The 19,976-nt window shown below is 43.1% G+C and overlaps 1 protein-coding gene across 1 annotated transcript in view; it reads left to right on the top strand.

Moving 5' to 3' along the window:
* Positions 1–514: 514 nt before the first annotated feature.
* NEURL1 (neuralized E3 ubiquitin protein ligase 1) overlaps positions 515–19,976 on the top strand; it is a 178,344-nt gene continuing 158,882 nt past the window's right edge. Inside the window, exon 1 of the mRNA XM_056849839.1 lies at positions 515–662. Within this exon, the coding sequence (XP_056705817.1) occupies positions 578–662 (85 nt within the window). The 5' untranslated portion in view covers positions 515–577. The remainder of the gene's footprint in view (positions 663–19,976) is intronic.

The raw sequence follows: 19,976 nt of genomic DNA on the forward strand, positions 1-19,976 counted from the left end.
TGGGGGCATCGGGAGGGTCCCTGCTTCAGTCGCCACGGGTGGGTGCAGCTGGCAACAGCCCTCCTCTTGCATTGCATGGGCAAGGTAAAGTCCCAGGCAGGAGCCTAGTAGGAGGGGTGAGAGAGAGGCTGAGGTGGGGTGCGGCGGGGTGTGGGGATAGAAACACAAAGGAAGCAGCAGGATAGGGAAGGAGCAATCTGAGAGCCGGAGGAGGTGGGGGATTACCAGGGGGATCAACCTGAACTCCCCGGGGAGAGGCGAGCGGATCCCTCCCACGCTGCTAGCTCAAGAATCGGTCCTCCCCTCGCCGTTCATCTCTCCCGCCAGCCTGGGCAATGTGGACCGTGGCCAAGTAAAGGCAACGTCTCGGAGGCAGAGGAAACAAAGACTGAGTCTGGATCCAAAGTGACAGCCGGGAGGGGGGGAGAAGAGGAGGAGAAAGGACCAGGAGAGGGAGGGGAGAGCCCAGCCCCTGCTCCCCTCCCCTCCGTTCCCCACCTCGACCTGGCATCTGCACAAACCTGCAGATCCTTCCAGCTGTTGTCACCTTCCAGCTGTTTTGCTCTCTTTGGATGCCATGGGGAACAGTTTCTCCAGTATCCCGGCTCTGCCTCGCGGCAACCCCAGCAGGTTCCACAGAGTCCATCATCAGCATCTCAAAGGTAAGAGAGACTGTCTTTTCTCTCTTTGATTTTGAAGCTGAAAAGCAAGAGGAATCCCCTCTACCTTTAAAGGGCAGAAGAGAAGTTTGAACCATGGAAAAATTGTCATAGAAACATCCTTGATGCTCACCTGGATGCCATTTCTCTACCCGCCCCCCAACCAGCTGTGCTTTAAGAAATCCAGGGTAGCTTAGACCTCCACCCCCCAATAAAGATCCAAAAATGTTTGTCCTGGTGATTTTTAAACATGTCATAGAGAATCCTTATCTTTAACTTGGATCCCTTTAATCATTTATGCAGTATCAGTTATACACTCTTTAGTATGCTCATGTACTAAATAGCTGGGTTTGTTGCATACTTGTGCAACCAAACCCAGCTATTGATATCCTTTTGGCAAATATGATGTCGGTTGTGATCCTGTGCATGTATACTTGGAAGCAAGACCCAGTGCAATCCATGGGATTTATTCCCAGGTAAATATGCTGTGAATCAGGCTCACAGATGGCTCACATGCCAACTCCTTTATTTTAAATGTGTGAGAACCATAACACATTAAGAAGAGCTTACAGGAATAGAACAGACGCCTGTGTTTGATGCTAGGCAATATAAGCACCTTCCAGTGTTTTACTTCTGAATGAGTGTACTGCAGCTACTGTTGTCGTGGTTACCTTAGAAATGTCAGCTTTTGGAGTGGGAGGATCCAGTTGAGAGAGTAACAGATTTCATATGCACAGGCGGTATATTGATCTTGGTGGTAATAGTTCAGATCTGTTGAGCATTAGAATCTTTCCAAGCTACTCCCATGGAGACGTCCTGGTGGAAATGCTTGAAGCCTAAAGAGATTAAGATTGAATATCCCACGTTCACCGTGGCTGCTTTACACTTGAGCATCTCAGAGCAGACTCTACTTCCTGATCCACATTGTCACATTTAATATTAAAAGAATGTGGCCAAATGCTGATATTTTTAAAAAGTGGATGCAGAAGGGTGTTTTGCTGCTTTTTCAGCATATCATATAATGTTGCAATATTTGATAAGTTGAAAAAAGGAGTACATCGTTACTGGGAAATGCTTCATTTATTACCTCTTACCTGGAAAATAGCTTTTCTTCTCACTACCTTGGTTATTTGATGAAGCTATTGCATATTCTCAGGGTTATTAGCAGTCCTGTTTTTGTCTCATTTTGCTGATGATGGCCAAGAAGACACAGAATCCCAGCATGGACTGAGTCAGGCAGAAATTCAGAACAGACAATTGCTGTGTTTAAAATTAGACGTGCAAGGAGGGGGCAGCTGAATCCTACTGAGAAACCCATCATTCCCTATCAACGCAAATGTGAAAGCACAGACGATGCTCCAGTAGTTGGTATTCAATTGTAAACTGCCAGGAAGGATTTGTCTTAAAAATAAGGCTGTCAACTGGAAATTTAACTGGAACAACCTTAAGGAAAATTTTCAGTTTTTAGGCAGAATGGACACATCCTCACAATTTGTTATCATTAGCTCATGCAGAGATAGCAAACGTGTGGCGTACAGAGACACCTGATTCAGCCACCTTCCACGTGGCAGGCTTTACTTTAGAGGTTCATCCTTGCCCTGTTTTAATGGAGTAGGGTATACTGTGCTATTAAATCTGATGGCAAAACAAATGGTTGTTGCCTGATTCTAGCGTGACCAAGTAGTCCAGTAACGATGATTGAAATGAAGAGTTAAATTAGGCTTTGTGTTTTGTTGCATTGGGGGAGGGGGAATAAAACCCTAACAGCCAAGTAACTGCCAGGGACAATATGTGCTTTTCCTATCTTTTCTTTTTTGAAAGAAGATTGCCTCAAGTCCTACATTTACATGCAGAATAAACAAGCTTGATTAGGTTTGACAGGTTCCTGTAAAATGGAGGCAAAGCAGCACAAAAAAAGTATGAATGCCGCTCCATTTTGCTCCATTTTATATTTTAGGACATATATTTTGATTGAAGGTGCACTTCAATTTCAGCCTCTATCCCTCGCAACCGTTCAAGTTTGGAAAGATGCACAAGAGCTCATCGCTTGGCAAGCCCTGACTCTCAGTTGTCCTTAAAAGAAGGCCTTCTTGCTCCTATCTATAAATGACCATGCCGATCTAAGAGCAGGGTTAGTGTTAGCTTACCCTTGAAAATGCTGAAGAGCTCCATTCCTGTGTGTAGTGACCAAGAGGTGTATGTGCTATAGGCTTTGCAGCCTTCCGGATGGAGCTGAGGTTCTGTACAACATAACATCATCTTGCACAACTAAATGTTCCCACTCCTTACTATTCCTGTATTTCTGATATTCTTAAGAGAGGGTGCCAGCTGCATTCTGATCCAATAAGTTTTGCCAAGGGTGAATCCTGTGAAGAACATCGAATTCTGATGACATTGCGGGAAGTTTGTAGTAAATGCTGAGGCCTAAATAAAATGTGCAAAAAGCAGTTTTGCAACTGATATTTCTGAGAAATTCTTAAATATTTAAACCTCACCCATAGCAGGATCTTGCAAGTTAAGATTTTTTCCAAGACTTGTCAGGACTCAACTTGAATCTGGAACATGGCAGATGGGAATTTACTTACATTATTTATAGTCCACCTTTCTCACTTGGACTCAGTGCAGATTACACAGGGTGAGTCAATACAATCAGCAAGATGGGACATTCAATAAACAATGCAGTAGGGTTTAAGTTATAGAACCACCAGAAATTCCACAATGTGGGTGCCACAACGGAGAAGGCACGTGTATGAAGAGTTGTTGATTTTGCCCATTTGCAGGTTGGTACCTGCAGAAGAACCTGCTCTGATGAGCGAAGCTGTCATGGTGGAACATAGGGGGAGAGGTGGTCTCACAAATATGAGGGTCCAAGGCCATGAAGAGCTTTCTATGTGATAGCCAGTACTTTAAATTGAGCCTGGTAACTGATGGGCATCCAGTGAATGGGAGTAATATGCCTGCTCCATCTAGCTCCCAATAATCACCAGGCGGTGGCATTTTGCACCAACTGGAGTTCCCAAATTGATTTTGAGGGGAGATCAATGTACCGCGCATTACAGTAGTCTCGTATTGATGTTACTATGGCATGGATCCAGGTGGCCAGATCAGCTGTATTGAGGTAAGGGGCCATTTTACGAGCTACACTGAGTTGAAATAAAGCCTTTTTTTGCTTCTGCGTTAACTTGCTTCTCCAGTAATAATGCTTGGTCCAGTATAATTCCAAGGCTCTTAACTGAGTCAGCAAGGATCAGTTGAACCACACTGAAAGTGGGCAAAGTAGTTAAACTTCAAACTTGGCATAATTTCATTTACTCATGGGAGGTGGCAGTAAAACAGTTTACAGTACCTGGTGATACTGAATAGAGTCCAACAAGATTTTGGGGGTATTTGAGGAGATTACTTGAAAATTTCAGGTATTCTGTTTTGGTGACTTCCTTAGCTTTGTTGACTATTCATTGTGTAGTTCAAGTTAAGGGCTTAAAAAGTACCCATTTTACTGAATGGACTGAGGAGTGTCCAAAGGTCATTTGTATGCCATGAAAGTGGAAGAGGGTATGTGTGGGGAGCTGGGTATTCTGCCTATCTCTTGTTTTCAAATTCCACTGTGCAAAAAAGGAGGAGGTGCATTTGGGGCAGGTGGCTGTGGAGAGAGAGATGGATTGTGTGCGAGATATTAACTGTCCCCTTTATTCTCTAGCAGGGACCTCAAGGCTCATACACAGGCCAAGGTCAATTACTGCTATACAGGATAGAGTTTAATTAAACTCTATCCTGTATAGCAGTAATTAATTAAACTCTATCCTGTATAGCAGTAATCGACCTTGTGCTTCCAAGCACAGGTTTGGGACTAGATTCACAGCTTGCTATGGATCCTGCCCCAGACCTAAACTGCTACAGTGTGGGGGGACAGCTAAACTCCCCCACTCCATGCAGTACAGTGGCTTTGGGTTGGATTGGATTTTTGCTGTTATTGAACCTTAAAGCAAACGTCTCCTCTTCTGGTGTAACAAAGGCATAAGGTGTCAGAGTTAACATCTACCTGTATATCCAACCCTGTAACAAATAGGGTTGCCAGGTCCCTCTTCACCACTGGCGGGAGGTTTTTTGGGCGGAGCCTGAGGAGGGGAGGGTTTGGGGAGGGGAGAGACTTCAATGCCATAGAGTCCAATGGCCAAAGCGGCCATTTTCTCCAGGTGAACTGATCGCTGTTGGCTGGAGATCAGTTGTAATAGCTGGAGATTTCCAGCAAGTAACTGGAGGTTGGCAACCTTAGTAACCAACCTGTTATAGAATGGGAAATGGAGATTTAAATGTCCCCTTTCCATGCTGTATAGAACTAAGTTTGCCTGCTTTCTTGAGTAATCCCTTCTCTATGTGTTTGGAATTATTTGCCATGGATTTAGTAGCTTGTACTCTGTGTCTGTGGCCTACCTTATAAGATTGTTGTAATGAATAGTGATAATATAAGTAAAGCTTTGGCAAATACAAAAAAATGACACTGTGGGCAAAGTGGGAAATAAAGTCGCTGGCAGAAAGTTATTTAATCTGTATACTTATGGGGAGTTGTTTGCTTTAATACAATGTATATTTAACTGTTAAAACTGAAAAAGGTTTAGGTTTATTATTATGACTGTGCTATTATATTGCTGTTCTGGCAAATGCTGGCTCTGCCTACCCTGTTCTCAAATGGTGAAGGGTGTAAAGGGATGTCCATCTTGGAAATGGAAGATCTGAGCTTAGAGAGGGGCTTTTCTTTTGATTGTGAATTGTTTGTTGGCTTAATTTGGTCTAGTATGAAGCAAGAGGCTATCATTGCAATTTGAAACCGTTACATACTTTTAAGTCCTTTGATGCCAGTGAGCTTGGAAAGTTTAAGATTGCTCTGTACATCTTTTAGAAAAGATGGAAAGAAAGTAATAAGAGACTACTTGGGGTTTACTTTCTGCAGTTTAAGATAGGCCTTTTATGCAGGGACGTTTCCCCGCGGTCACCCCCACTGACTCCCCACACGTTTTGCCTCTATTTTCCAGATTCTGGCTAAAACAGCATCTAGAAAACATGGGCAAAATGTGCAGGGAGAGCAAACCAACCTCTAACGGATGGAAAAGGTAGCCCCAAAGGAGTTGATTATGGGGATATGTCCCTGCGTAAAAGGCCATAAACTGTTAAAAGTTTAAGATTAAGAAAGTTTAGAAAGTTAAGGATTAAGAAACAGCAGTGTGGTGTAGTGGTTTGGAGCAGTGGACTCTAATCTGGAGAACTGGGTTTGATTCCCCACTCCTCCACATAAGCAGTGGATGCTAATCTGGTGAACTGGATTTGTTTCCCCACTCCTACACATGAAGCCAGCTGGGTGACCTTGGGCTAGTCACATCTCTCTCAGCCTCACCTACCTCTCAGGGTGTCTGTTGTGGGGAGGGGAAGGGAAGGTCATTGTAAGCCGGATTGATTCTTTCTTAAGTGGTAGAGAAAGTCAGCATATAAAAACCAACTCTTCTTCTTCATCATCTTCATCTTCTTCATGTTTACATAGTATTGAACCCAGTTATAGTGTGCCAGTGTGCCAGTGCTCCAGTGGCAGATGAAGAGGATTGGGGCTGAAGACCCAGGCAAAGTATGGGTACATGAAAGCCTAAATTGTAGGGTTGCCAACCTCCAGGTACTAGCTGGAGATCTCATGCTATTACAACTGACCTCCAGCTGATAGAGATCAGTTCACCTGGAGAAAAATGGCCGCTTTTGCCATTGGACTCTATGGCATTGAAGTCCCTCCCCAAACCCTGCCCTCTTTAGGCTCCACCCCAAAAGCCTCCTGCCGGTGGCGAAGAGGGACCTGGCAACCCTAATAACTTGCAAGCTGACACGATATGTGAGTCTGTCCATAACCTGTTATTCATGTGGCATGGAAGTTAAGGTAAAAATGTTAATTTACAGTTTCCTTAACTCTTCCTCATAAACTAAAGGCGTTTTGATTGTAGAATTGGTCTAGCAAACAGCTTCATTTAACAATTGTCTTTTTGAGGCTTGCCAAAGATGTCAAAAGAAGATAGGAATGCCCAGTCATTTCTTAGACAGTAAGCTAGTGCCTCATGAAATGTAGCAGTAGAAAAGAGCAAGAGTCCAGTAGCACCTTAAAGACTAACAAGGTTTCTGGCAGTGTATGAGCTTTCGTGAGTCACAGGTATCAAGTGTAGCTCTTTTCTACTGCTACAGACCAACTAACATGGCTACCCGTTGTGATCTGTCTTCACATGTTTGTGGGTTGGAAATAAAGATAAAAGTCATTTTCTCATTTCAATATTGCAATTGAACAATGTTAAGCAGTTCATTTTGTCCCTTGGGCGCAGGATGGCAGGGAAGGACACATGGTCTCAATTTACAGTCTGTTTTAACTAAGCTCCCTCTGATGGGCCTGCCCCTAGAAGTCTGAAAGCCTAGCCGTTATATAACCACTGTGTTTCTCTAATGGTGTGGCAGGGATTGTGTTCAATGGGTGACGTGTGTGAAAGAGAGATGAAAACTCAGCCAGCAGAATTACAGAGGACAAGTATATCCCTCCTGGTCTCTCATATGGTTTATATTAAAAAGGTGCACTCAAGATGGGCCAACTCCATTCACTTCTAATCTTTGAGAATATAAAGAAGAAAAAGAAGAGTTGGTTTTTATATGCCGATTTTCTCTACCTCTTAAGGAGAATCAAACCAGTTTACAATCTCCTTCCCTCCCCACAACAGACACCATGTGAGGTAGGTGAGGCTGACAGAGTTCTGAGAGAACTATGATTAGCCCAAGGTCACCCAGTTGGCTTCATGTGTAGGGACCGGGAAACCAACCTGGTTCACCAGATGAGAGTCCACCCCTCATGTGGAGGAGTGGGGACTCAAACCCAGTTCTCCAGATTAGAATCCACCATTCTTAACCACTACACCATGCTGGTGGTGCTCAGTCTGTCTCTGAATGGGTCAATACAAGATAGTCCCAGATGATGCATTGACAACTCAGGCATACTATAAAACAAGCCAGTCAAGGTTGGCCTGGAAAGTATCCTTTGGAGAAGTTAGGGGAAGGGCACACATCTTGTTCATGTATTATATTTTTATCCTGTCCTTTCTACAAGTAGTTCAGTGTTTCCCTCTTCATTTTATTCTCATAATAACCATGTGAGGAATATTAAGCTAAGAGGAAGATCACCCAGGATCACAGCTGGCAAGGGACTGGAACCATTCTCTACAACCTCTTCACTGAGAATAGGGATGCCTGGGGATCCCCCAGAATTACAGCTCATGTCTAGACTACAGAGATCACTTCCCCTGGATAAAATGGATGCTTTGGAGGGCAGACTTCATGGCAATGTACCCCACTGAGGTCCCTGTCCTCCCCAGGCTCCATCCCCAAATCTCCAGGAGTTTCCCAATTTGGATCTGGTAACTCTACCCCCTATCCCCCACCAGTGGTCAGGTGGGACTTGGTAACCCTAACTGAGAACAGACTGCACTTCTAGCTTCACTGCTAGGAATAATTAAAGTTCATTTATAACTCCTCCAAAAGTGTATCTGTGCTTGTGTCTATGTGAAGATTGCAGAAATAGGATCTGGACGATCACACATTCTCATGGAGTGCTCAGCTGTATATGATTATGATAAGCTTTAAAACAAGTGACCCCAAACAAATGCCCTGAAAACACTGCTTTATTTTCAAATGTAATCATGAATCTAGTTGTTGACCCTTGCAGCAAATCATGTTCCCCGTCTCTTTCCCCTTCCCAAAGCTGTAATGGTGATCACAGTCCTGCTCTCTAATTCTGGAACATGGCTACCCTTGAAGCTGTCACAGTGAATTGATAGCCCCGTGCCGCGACAAAGGTTGGATTTCTGCATAGATGTTTGTGAGGTGCCCAGTGTGGAGAAAGACGATAATCATGCTAAACTAAGCTTTGTGGTAATTGCAGGCTGCTGACAGATATGAATATACTGCTTTCAGCTTTTTGTTCTTGGTCCACTTGATAAGACTAAATGCAGAAAGAGGCTGGTGAATTAGCTTATGAGCATATAAATGTTATATTTCCCATACTGTGATGATGTGAAAAGGAGTCCTTTGATAATGCAAGGCTATACTGCATCAAGTGTGGTGGTGGTGATTAGATATAGACGTTTAGGTTGCGCTTTCCTTCAGCCTGATCCTAGGCATATGTACCTAGAAATCACATCCCACTAAGTCTCAGTGAGATGTGACTTCTAGGTATAAATTGCGGCATTAGCATGCAAAACGTTCTGTAGTATTGGCTGATTGTTCTTATTACTATCACTCATTTCTACATGGGGTATTGCAGTTGATTTGGTTGAAATCCCCATTAATCAATTGCTGGGAAGGGACTGGAGTCCAAGGGCCCAAGTACGACACAATTATTGACCAGACCACCACGCTGCTTATTTAATTGGCTCTAAATATCATGTTCCATAAGCTATAGCATTGTTCCCTCCAGCAGTTGCTTGCTGGAGCTCCTACTCTAAGGAGCTTGCCTATCCCTTTCTTTAAAATTCCTCACAACTGTATCATAGAGCTGTGATTTTTGGAATTCCTTGGAAGGCTATGAAAGAGAAAAATATGAATAGTAGATAGGGTTGTCAACTGCCAGGTAGTAGCAGGAGATCTCCTGCTAATTCAACTGATCTCCAGCCGATAGAGATCAGATCACCTGGAGAAAAATAGCCGCTTTGTCAATTGAACTCTATGGCATTGAAGTCCCTCCCCCCAAACCCCGCCCTCCTCAGGCTCCGCCCCAAAAATCTCCCACCGGTGACAAAGAGGGACCTGGCAACCCTAATAGTAGACAAGCTGGATTCAAAAGCAGTTTGGCCTAGGGTTGCCAAACTCCCGCTATTACAACTAATCTCCAGGCAGCAGAGATCAGTTCACCTGGAGAAAATGGCCACTTTGCAAGGTAGACTCTGTGGAATTATACCCAATTAAATCCCTCCCCTCCCCAAACCCCAACCTCCTCAGGCTCCACCCACAAAATCCCCAGGTATTTCCTGGACCCATTTCAATCTGGCTTCAGGCCAGGGTTTGGAGCAGATACTATGCTTTGATTCTTGAATCCCTCACCAAGACATAGTATTTGACTCTAACATCCTTTACAGTATCCCTCCTCTTTTCTTTCTTCATTTGGGCCTTTATATTTTTTGTGTTTTCGAGAACTATCAGCTTTATCTAGGGTGAAGATACAAGGGAGAGAAGGGAAAATAAGGGATTCCCCACCCCAGTGTTGAAATATTAACTCTGCTATATGATTAACATAGGGATCTTTTGTTGCACAGTTAACCATATACACTACTCACAACTGGGAAAATAGTTGCTCATCACATTATGGGAGAATTTCCATGTGGGAAAATTTAGGGCCTTCTGACAAATGAGGAACTAAATGACAGTGGAATTTTTTGAGTGCAGTCCAAAGTGTTCTGTATATTTCATTGTGAGTTGAATTGCATCCCATAGTATGAGAGAGAGAGGCTGGCAGATAATGAGAAATGGTGCTTACTTGGGGGTGTCTTAGACTTAGACGGAGTCTGTGTTCCATTTATTCTTGACCATTTTAGAGGACTTGGGGAAGTGAGGGAATTATTGTCTCTCTTCATGACAGGCTGGGAGATATTCAGAAACAGTGAGAATCCCCAGTGCTGCCTCCAATGTATTCTTTTTGGGGGAGGGGGTCTCAGGCAAGTTGTCCTCAGTGGATCCCCCTCCATGAGTGGACCTATCTTCTTGCTGCTCACTCATTTGCCCTCCAACTCTGGGCCCTACTGCCAATTGGAGAGATGGAGGTGCAACTTTTAAGTGTTTGATCCCTTTCCCCCTTTGTGTTTTCTGGAACCTGGGGGAAGGAAGAAGTCATCCTTTCCATTTGTGTTGTAATTTGGAGGCACCTGGAAGTGGCAAAAGAGATCTCTCTGCTTTTCAGTGTTTCCCAATATAGCATGAAATGAGAAGTGACACCATCCTTCTCATTAGTCCTCTTAACATGCCATAGGACTCATGGGAAGGTATAGTTTGTCTCTTCCACCCAGCACAAAATGAAACCCCCTCATTTCTCTGAAATATATGGAGAATTTGGGGGCACAGTCTCTTGCCTCATGCTCATCCACAGATGTAGTCACCATCTGATAAGGGTCCTGGTCAATGACGGAATCCTGACTATTGCATTTGTGGAACCCACAGCCTCAAATGGCTTCACATGCATGTATTTTTCTTTGCATGTCTTCAACTCTAGCTAGTTAAGAAGAAGAGCTGAGGTACTGGAATCAGGCCCTACCAATTCCAAGTCGTCCTTTTCTGGTTTTCACCTGGAATTTGCACTTCCATGTTTCCATTATGGTAGTACCCACTGTTAGTAAATATCACCCACCAAGTAAAAATGTTTTCTTTTCATTTTCTTTTCTTTTAGGATCTGCCTTCTGTCTTGCTGGTTTCACTCCATTTCACCTCTCAATGTTTTATTTTCAGCCTTCAGGCTACAGCATTGTTTTCCCATTGAGTCATTTTACTTGTGTTGTTAGCACCACCACTATCACAACAACACACATAGGGGGGGAAAACTCTTCCAGAAGTTCATATGACCTTCCCTCAAGAGACTTATTTCTAATTCTCAGGTTGGCAAATTCTGCGTGCTCTGTAAAAATCAGCTTTTTAATTATACTGCTTTCATTTACTGTACTTTACTTGCTTTGTGTTCCCTCCCCAAAAGGACCCAGAGCAGGTTAGGGATTCCAGGTCCCTCTTTGCCATTGGCAGGAGGATTTTGGGGTGGAGCCTGAGGAGGACCGGGTTTGGGGGGGTAGAGACTTCAATGCCATAGAGTCCAATTGCAAAAGAGGCCATTGGCCATTTTCTCCAAGTAAAATGATTGCTATCGGCTGGAGATCAGTTGTAATAGCAGGAGATCTCCCGCTGGTACCTGGAGGTTGGCAACCCTTGAGCAGGTACTGGTTGATCTGAACAAAGGTTACTGAGTAATAGATTAATGCTGTTATTAAACTAACCCACTGTAGGAAAGGTCACATTTATAAGTCAATATTTGAGTGGTAAACGCAAAAATGCTAGAAAATTCATTCTCCTGGCGGGAATTGGGAGAAGAATCTCAGCCAGCTTTGTGATGTGCTCCAGTCTTGCACAGACTGAGGAAACTTGAACTTTAAATATTCACACAAGTTATTACTTGATTTATGTGGCTATTTTTTAAGCTCCCAGAAGATTAGAGTAAGACTGCAAATACCCTAGATTTTAAAAATTAATACCAGGAAAACATCAATTCTGAGCTCTGCAAGTGGATTATATAAATTAAAGTGTTTGCATAAATATAGATATATTTCCATATTTTATTGCAGTATCTGGATTCATGTCGATGAAGTCCAGGCAAGGAAAGGGTAGGAAAGGTGGGGTGGGCTGGAGGAGAGAAATGAACGGTGGCTTGAGGAACAGAATTTTGTAGGGCACTAAAATCTCACTGATGCTAGAAGCCTTTTAGCAAGTGCTCCATAGATATTTTAAACTTCTTGCTTTGTAGTCATGAAAGCAGCTCTGCTCCTGAGTAATCCCCAGAGACTGCACTGGAAAAATCAGGCTACCGGTAAGTAACTCCTGTGCTGTTGTGGGTGTTTTTTTCCCCATGCGTACAAACATACCATGATTGCCTACTAGAATAAGGATGAGAGAGAGCTTGCTCCCCCTTTTCCTAGAAACTGCTTTGAAAAAGAGACCTGGAGCAGAATTGGAATTAAAGAATTCTTCCCCCATTTTGCAATCTATTTGTTGAAACAGATGCACACAGTCGGAATAGGGCACCATTCTTTCTCTGGACATCCTTCTGCATTTTGCTGCTTTAAGCAATGCAGCTCTTGCCCTTCTCCTCAGGTAAAACGTGTCGAGTCATATTATGCTAAATTTACACTGCCTTCCCATATGCCAACACACACTTTCCAAACCTTCCTGATCAGCTTTTATCCTCTGATGGGCATAAGCTCTGATGATTTCCCCTGAAAGGCTGCCCAACTGGAGATATACCTTGTGCTTTATGCTTGATTGCTCATCAACACCATTTTTCTAATGTGGAGATTAGCATGAGTATCTTTACTAGCTTGGATGTAGGCTCCTGACAGCTAAACTGAGCCACCAAAGAAGCAGGACTTAAGCTATTTTCCCCTCAGATTCCAACCTTCCTCATCTAAAGATCAATTCAAATCTTCTTAAATAGTATCTAATTTCACATTGAATTATATTTCTGTTAAGCTGTATTTGAGCAGCTGCTGCTACCATTTTATATTTCAGATATGCTCTGAAAATATGCTTTGATTCTCCTTCTGTGCAAAATGTTTAATTTGATTTATTTGAAAGAAAGCAGCATGTGCCATTTTTCAGCCAGGCATATTGTGACCCACACATTGCTTCCATTCCCAGGTTTGCTATGGACAGGTATAAATCAGGGTAAGCTGTTTTCTGCAGTGTGAGAGTGACTAAGGTTGAGTTGATAGGAGCAACTTTTTAAAGAAGAAGTCATTCTTTTTCTGAATATCTGTGTACAAATGCTTCCCCGCATGGAGAAACTGAGGTACTATCACAGGAAGTGTTGTATTAGTGTTGAATGGATGAACCAGCATCTCTCTATTTGTGGGCATATTCCTAAGAATTAATTATTCAGTATTACACAGAGTGGTAAGCTGCAGTACTGCAGTCCAAGCTACTCACGACCTGAGTTCGATCCCAATGAAAGTCGGTTTCAGGTAGCCGACTCAAGGTTGATTCAGCCTTCCATCCTTCCGAGGTTGGTAAAATGAGTACCCAGCTTGCTGGGGGTAAAGGGAAGATGATTGGGGAAGGCGCTGGCAAACCACCCCGTAAACAAAGTCTGCCTAGTAAACGTCGAGATGTGATGTCACCCCATGGGTCAGGAATGACCCAGTGCTTGCAGAGGGGACCTTTACCTTTTTTATTACACACATTCACCCTGTGGCAGTGGTTGTGGCCCCAGCCCTATGGGGGGGGGGAACGGAACGGGGGGAAGGGGGTTACTGCCACCCCAGGGGAAACCCATACCCTGGTAACCGACCGGCGTGATCTTACCCAAGAATGACTAGTACACCATAGCTGGAGTAAACAGGCCACTGGGGGGGATCTGGGTTTGCGGACCCGCGGGGGGGGGAGCGGGGGGAACAGGGGCTGGGTCCTGCCTTACTGGCGGCCGCGGCCAATCCGGGCGGCGGTGTGCCGTTCCAGGTGACCGGGTGACGGCAAAGGTGGCCCAGGGGCCCCCGGCTGGCCCCCATGGGGGGAGGGGCGGGCCCGGGTCCTACGTGAGGCGGCCGGGAGAGACAATGGTGGCTGCCAGCTCCCGTCCACCCCCGCGGCCTCCCCACGCCCCCTTTAGATGGTTTTGGCGGGCTCTGCCGGGGGTCACAGGGCCTGCCCTGGTCCAATGGGGGTCTGTGCCGGCTGGCATGCCGGGGGGGGGGATAAAACGTGGTGGCAGTGGTTCTCAAACTTTTGGAAGTGGGACAACTTGTACACTTGACTCTACTTTGTTTGGGGAACAACTTCCATAGTAACTTACTCCCTGACCAATATAAAACAAGCATGTCTTATTGGTTAACCCTGATATTTTATGTTTCATCGTCAGTATTTAGAGCGTATAGCATTACTAAACAAGAGGCTGTATTTCATGGACATTTTATATTTTATGCAAATGCAAAGGCAAATTTGCCTCCAAACTTTCCAAAGCATCTTCTCCCAGCTCAGTTATTCTGCCTCTTCCCTCCTGGCCTTGTAGAAGAAAGAATAATGTGGTACAAGACAATCCTGTGGCATCACAACTTGAATATTCCATGCACTGTTAGTCTGCATTATCCCTGCTACTCTCATCTGTTGTTCAAAACAGGCCCACAGCTACAGGGGGCATGTAGAAAAGTCATACAAAGTCATAGAAGAGGGGAAGCTGCAAGATGGCTGAAACTGAGACCCTTCCTGACCAAATTAATTCTCATCTATTCTGTTCCATAACCTGTTCCCCAAGTGCACATCTGTTTGCCTAGCTCACTTCTTGAATCTATAATATGAAACATCACTTAAACAGGAAATTGACTCAGGAATCACTGAACAGTGCAACAGGAGTATCTTTCCAGTAGCCATCCAAAGCAAAATGTCAGTATGGGGTGGGAAATAACTCTATAAAATTGTGCCATTGAAGAAAACAAATAGGAGAGCTGTTAAACTGCAGCCAGGACAAGGGCTCCTGAGTGTAGAACTACCAATACTATATATATCATTGATGAACATGTACGTAAAGGGGAAATGTCTAGATATGAAAAGGTTCTTGACACAATAGGAACATTTCATGTCTTTTGTGGTTTTATGGTACATTAGCCAACCAGCCTAGAAAGATAAAAATAGCCTTGTTATCTGATCTTCCAACCTGGAACGCAACAGAGGATTATGAAAAGAAAACAGTTCACTGTAGCTTGTAGCTATATTTCCAGTGCTTGGTTTCTTTAGCTTGCCCCTGCCAGGGTGCCACTACTAGTGGGTCCCCTTTGTAATTCTCAAAAAGGCAGCATTCAGGTGTACAGAATAGAAGGAATCTAAAATATCTATAAAGGGAAGATTGATGACACAGTTGAGATGAGGCTTCATAGAAATGAAGCAGAAATCATTGGTGCAAACTCTCCCCCCCTCCCAGAGTACAGTGGTTAATGATGCCAGATACGCAAAGGATGGCCTCAATAGCTGGATGTAGACAGAAGTAATTTCTGTAAGAAGAGCCAGAATCTGCAAGTCACCAAGGACTGAATCTGACATTTAGGACATGATTGCCTTTTCTGTGGGTATCAGTAATTTTTAAAACCTAAATCCAAAGATGTCCTAAGTATGCCTTACAACTGCACATTAAGGTTGCCAGGTGCCACCAGGCCACCAGCGGGGGATGGGGGGTAGGTTTGCGAGATCCAGGTTCAGAAACTCCTGAAGGTTTGGGGATGGAGCCTGGAGAGGACAAGGACCTTGGCGGGGAAAATGCCATGGAATTAACCCTCCAAAGCATCCATTTTCTCCAGAGAAACTAATCTCTTTTATCTGGAGATGAGCTATAATTCAAGGGATCCCCAGGTCCCACCTGGAAGCTGGCAACCCTACTGCACATAGTTAATCATGGTGTCATAAAACTGCATGTAGTTAATTGTGGTGTCCTTGTTTTAGGAAGCCAAAATTAGGTATGGTTCGCTACCATGGGTGTACATTTTGGTAAACACATTTGTAGCTATGTAATACGTGAAGTGGTCTCTCTCACACACAAAAGTTCTGAATACATTTGTGGTTGCAATTGTATAGTCTGGAAGTGAATCTTCTGGAAGTTATAGCCATTCTACTCCACATTGGTTTGTGAAGAAGCATTCTGAAATGCAAGAGACATGTTCAAGTCCTCGGAAGGGGCCCATTTTCCAGAGGCCTATCAATACTTTTAGGAGATCTTGAATAAAAAGCATCATCCAGACAGAAAAATCTATAGTGTATGTAATTGCTTAGATTTGCAGCTCCTGATATTTGGAGCCCACAAACAATTAAAATGAGATTTAAGCAATGGGAAGAAACGTGATTCAATGGAAAACAGAAATAATGAGCTTATTTTGTAGGGGGAGTTGGGGTGACATAATCAGCATTTCTAGGAGGAGACCTATTTTTGATCTTATTTCCCCTGGGAAGTTAAAGGGAGTGTCTGATAAAACACTCTTCTCTTTCTCCTAGCCTTTGGGAGAATCCACTGAGGACTTATGTACAAATACTGTTGAGATGAATGGGATAGGTACGCTAGTTTAGATGAAAGTTATTTTCATATCTGTGGAGATTATACAGGATGTCCATTTCAAGAACGTCCTTAACAGCAAAATAACGGGGGTGGGGGGAAATCAACAGCTCTTCAGATCACTTGATCTCCAACCCAGGAAATGTTCTCATGTAGTTGTTGAAGACACAGGCATGCTGCCAGAAAAGGAGTTTTGAAACTTTATTTCTCATGTAACCAGCAATAGCTACTAATATATTACACAGTCTTTTTCAGCAAAGCTGTATGCAGTATTGAGCTTTTAGACCCCGAATCGCCAGGTGCGGCACAAGCAGTTAGGTCTTGAATCTACAAAGGACTAAACCCATTTGCTGGCTTCAGATGGAGTTTAGGCATTTTGCAACAGCAAGGGTCTGAGTCCGTAAGTCACATTCAATAAACATAAAACTGATCAACAAGAAGTACTGGACTCTTGCCCTTTTTGACTACATTCAAGCTGTTGGCAGTGATCTGAAGGATGCCTTTGTATGCAGTTTTGATTTTGAGCAGTTTTATTGGTGAGTGCCAAAGATTAGGTGTCCTTGTATGAGTTGCCTTAATAAAATTAAAATGTGTTAAAGCATGAGCTGTTTTAGGATAAGCCTAAAACAAAATAATACAGAAACCCACACTAATAGTCCTTGACCCTCGTGGCATAGCAGGATTAGTTTGTCAGAGAGAAGGGATCTAGACGGGTGATCTGAGCTCTAAGGTAACAGACATCAGGATGGGCAAATTCTGCCTGCTAATACTTATGCTGTTTACGCAGACCAAATAATGCACTTTCAATCCACTTTCACTGCACCTTAACGATTGTTTGCAAGTGGATTTTGCCAGTTCACACAGTAAAATCCACCTTCAAAGTGCATTTTAAGTGGATTGAAAGTGCATTATTTTGGCTGTGTAAATAGCACCTAGTATCCCAAGACATTTCAAGTGTAATTATTTCTATCATTGCTAAATGTAATGGCCAGTTGTGTTGCAGGAGGAATAAAGACTCCTTGCAAGCTGATGTGTGCTGGTGCATGTTGTATAGGACTCTGCATAGGCACAACATAGTATCCATTGTATTCTGTCAACCAAGCTCCTCTTTGGTGATCATTCTTGGTGGTATATCATGAACACATTAAATTGCCTTATACTGGGTTAAACCATTGGTCTGTCAATGTCAGTACTGCCTGTCATCTCCCCTGGATCTCAGGTAGAGGTCTCACATCATCTCCTTCTTCATCTTTTTTTCAACTGGAGATGCTGGGAATTGAACCTAGGATCTTCTGCATGCAAAACAGGTGGTCTACCACTGAGCCATGGTCATGCATTTTTACTGTGTGGACAGCAGCTGGTAACTGTGTAAAGAAGGGAAAAGTTACAGATCACAGAATTATGAATTAACCCAATTATTTCATGAGAGGCAAAATCTAGTGAAGTTCTTAAAAGGCTTGCATTTGAAGTGAGCAGCGTGAGCTTGATTTGTGGATGAGGAAATCTCTCATTGTTTCTTTTCTAGTTAAATTAGTCAGCTGAAGAGAATCATGTGAGGAAAAGCCATTTTTATGAGTAGACAAAAACAGTAGGGTTCAGGGCTATGATATTCTCATTTTCCCGCTGTGCAAATGTGGTACATAAACGCTGAGAGTTCTGTGCTTAATTTAGTCATGTTACTTTAGCAACACCATGAGGGATGCAAACTAGTCTCCTTGGCAACACTCCCTATCTGGTCGATGAGTGATGGTAATAAACATGGAAGTAAATTGTGACAACATCCAGACTCATGGACATCATCTTTTTATAGCTACAGAGGTCATGATCTGGCAACAGATAATCAGGAAACCTGTCTAAAAAATTAAGTAAATCTGGACTGCGCTCCAAATTAAAGCTGTTGTACAAATTTTTGGAACCACATTGACCCTGTGGCCTAGCACTAATGTCATATGGTTACAACAACATTTCAAGGGGATTAAAATCCACTTTTACTGAAGCAACCACTCCCTTGCCTGAATAGATTGCCCCTTTATCTATTATTGGCTTAATACAGGCTTGCTTCACAAAACTTACATCAAGAAATAGAAATACGGTAGGCTCTCCTTATAATGCAATGCCAACAGCCCTCTGCTACAGACTAGAAGAGGCACTCTTTAGCAGATATCAATGTTATTTAGCCATCATTAATTGTACAGTAGTCTGTCACAAAATGTTCCTTTCAGTCTGTGTGCCCAATTTTCCTCTTCCTTCTGGTGTCCTGTCTGTTTTCTTCTTTTTCTTAGTCTTGCTTCAAGCTTTGCAATCTCCAGCTGTCACTAAAGACTTCCCCTCACATTTTGTGTCTTTACCCTTCGCTTTTCCTCAACATTCATCACTCCATAGCCTGATAGATTGTAGGCATTATGTTTCCATGTCCTTTATATGTGGATGCTGAAGAGCACAGAGGTAGCTAGCATATCACCCCTATTTATGGTTGCCAATTCTGGGTTGGAAAATTCTTAGAGATTTGGGGGTAGAACCTGGGGAGGGAGGGGTATAAAACCATGGAGTCCACGCTCCAAAGCAGTCATTTTCCCCAGGGTTGATCTCTGTAGTCTGGAGATCAGTTGTAATTCTGGGTGATTTCCAGTTGTAATTCTGAGCAATTGCACCAACTAGGCATCTGCAGCAAGGCCAGGTCCAAGATGTTGTTGATTTTTACCCTTGACTCCCTAAAAGGCTGGTGTTCTGCATACCTTGGGGACCACTTTTACCAATATATATTTCCCATTTGTTAAGGTCATCTGAAGAGGGCTTGAGTTGCATTTTTTCTTTGTAGTTTAGTGAAAACCAAGAAGGTGAAAAGCCGGGCTTTCTGTGTTGTGGCTCCTGTTTTGGGGCCTCAAGAGATCCAGCTGGCATCTTCATTATACAAGTTTTGCAATTAGTTGAACACATTTTTAAAAAAATTCTAAAGTATTTGTTAGGATTCATTTGGGGGGTTTTGTGTCCCAGATTAAATGTATTTTGTTTTAAATTTGTTTTTATTGTTCTTTGAACTTAATGGTTTTTAGACTTTTATTGCATGTCATTTTGCGTACTCAGTTTTGAATTGGAAAAGCATCCCATAAATGTTGTAAGCAAACTAAAACTTGAACTAATATTTTATTATAGAATTAACAAATTATAGCTAGCTGCTGAGGAGTGAATTACCGTAACATTAAACTGTAGCTTCTGTTTAACTGTTAACTTTTAAAGAGAGCTCTTAAGTTATGCTATTAATTGCTGAGTGTTTATGTCAAAATTATACAACATTTCCATTTATATTTGATTTCCATTGCCTAAAATTAAGCTAGTAGGGAGGTGAGGTATTTCAAGATGGTTACATTTGATAGATTATTGTACAAAAAATTGGTCTTCAGTTCCCAGTACATGCCCCAAACATTCAGAATCGAGTCACGATCAAATGTATAGGTCACCAAATAAAACCTACCTTC

This window comes from Euleptes europaea, chromosome 5, assembly GCF_029931775.1.
Source record: "Euleptes europaea isolate rEulEur1 chromosome 5, rEulEur1.hap1, whole genome shotgun sequence".
Lineage (NCBI taxonomy): Eukaryota > Metazoa > Chordata > Lepidosauria > Squamata > Sphaerodactylidae > Euleptes > Euleptes europaea.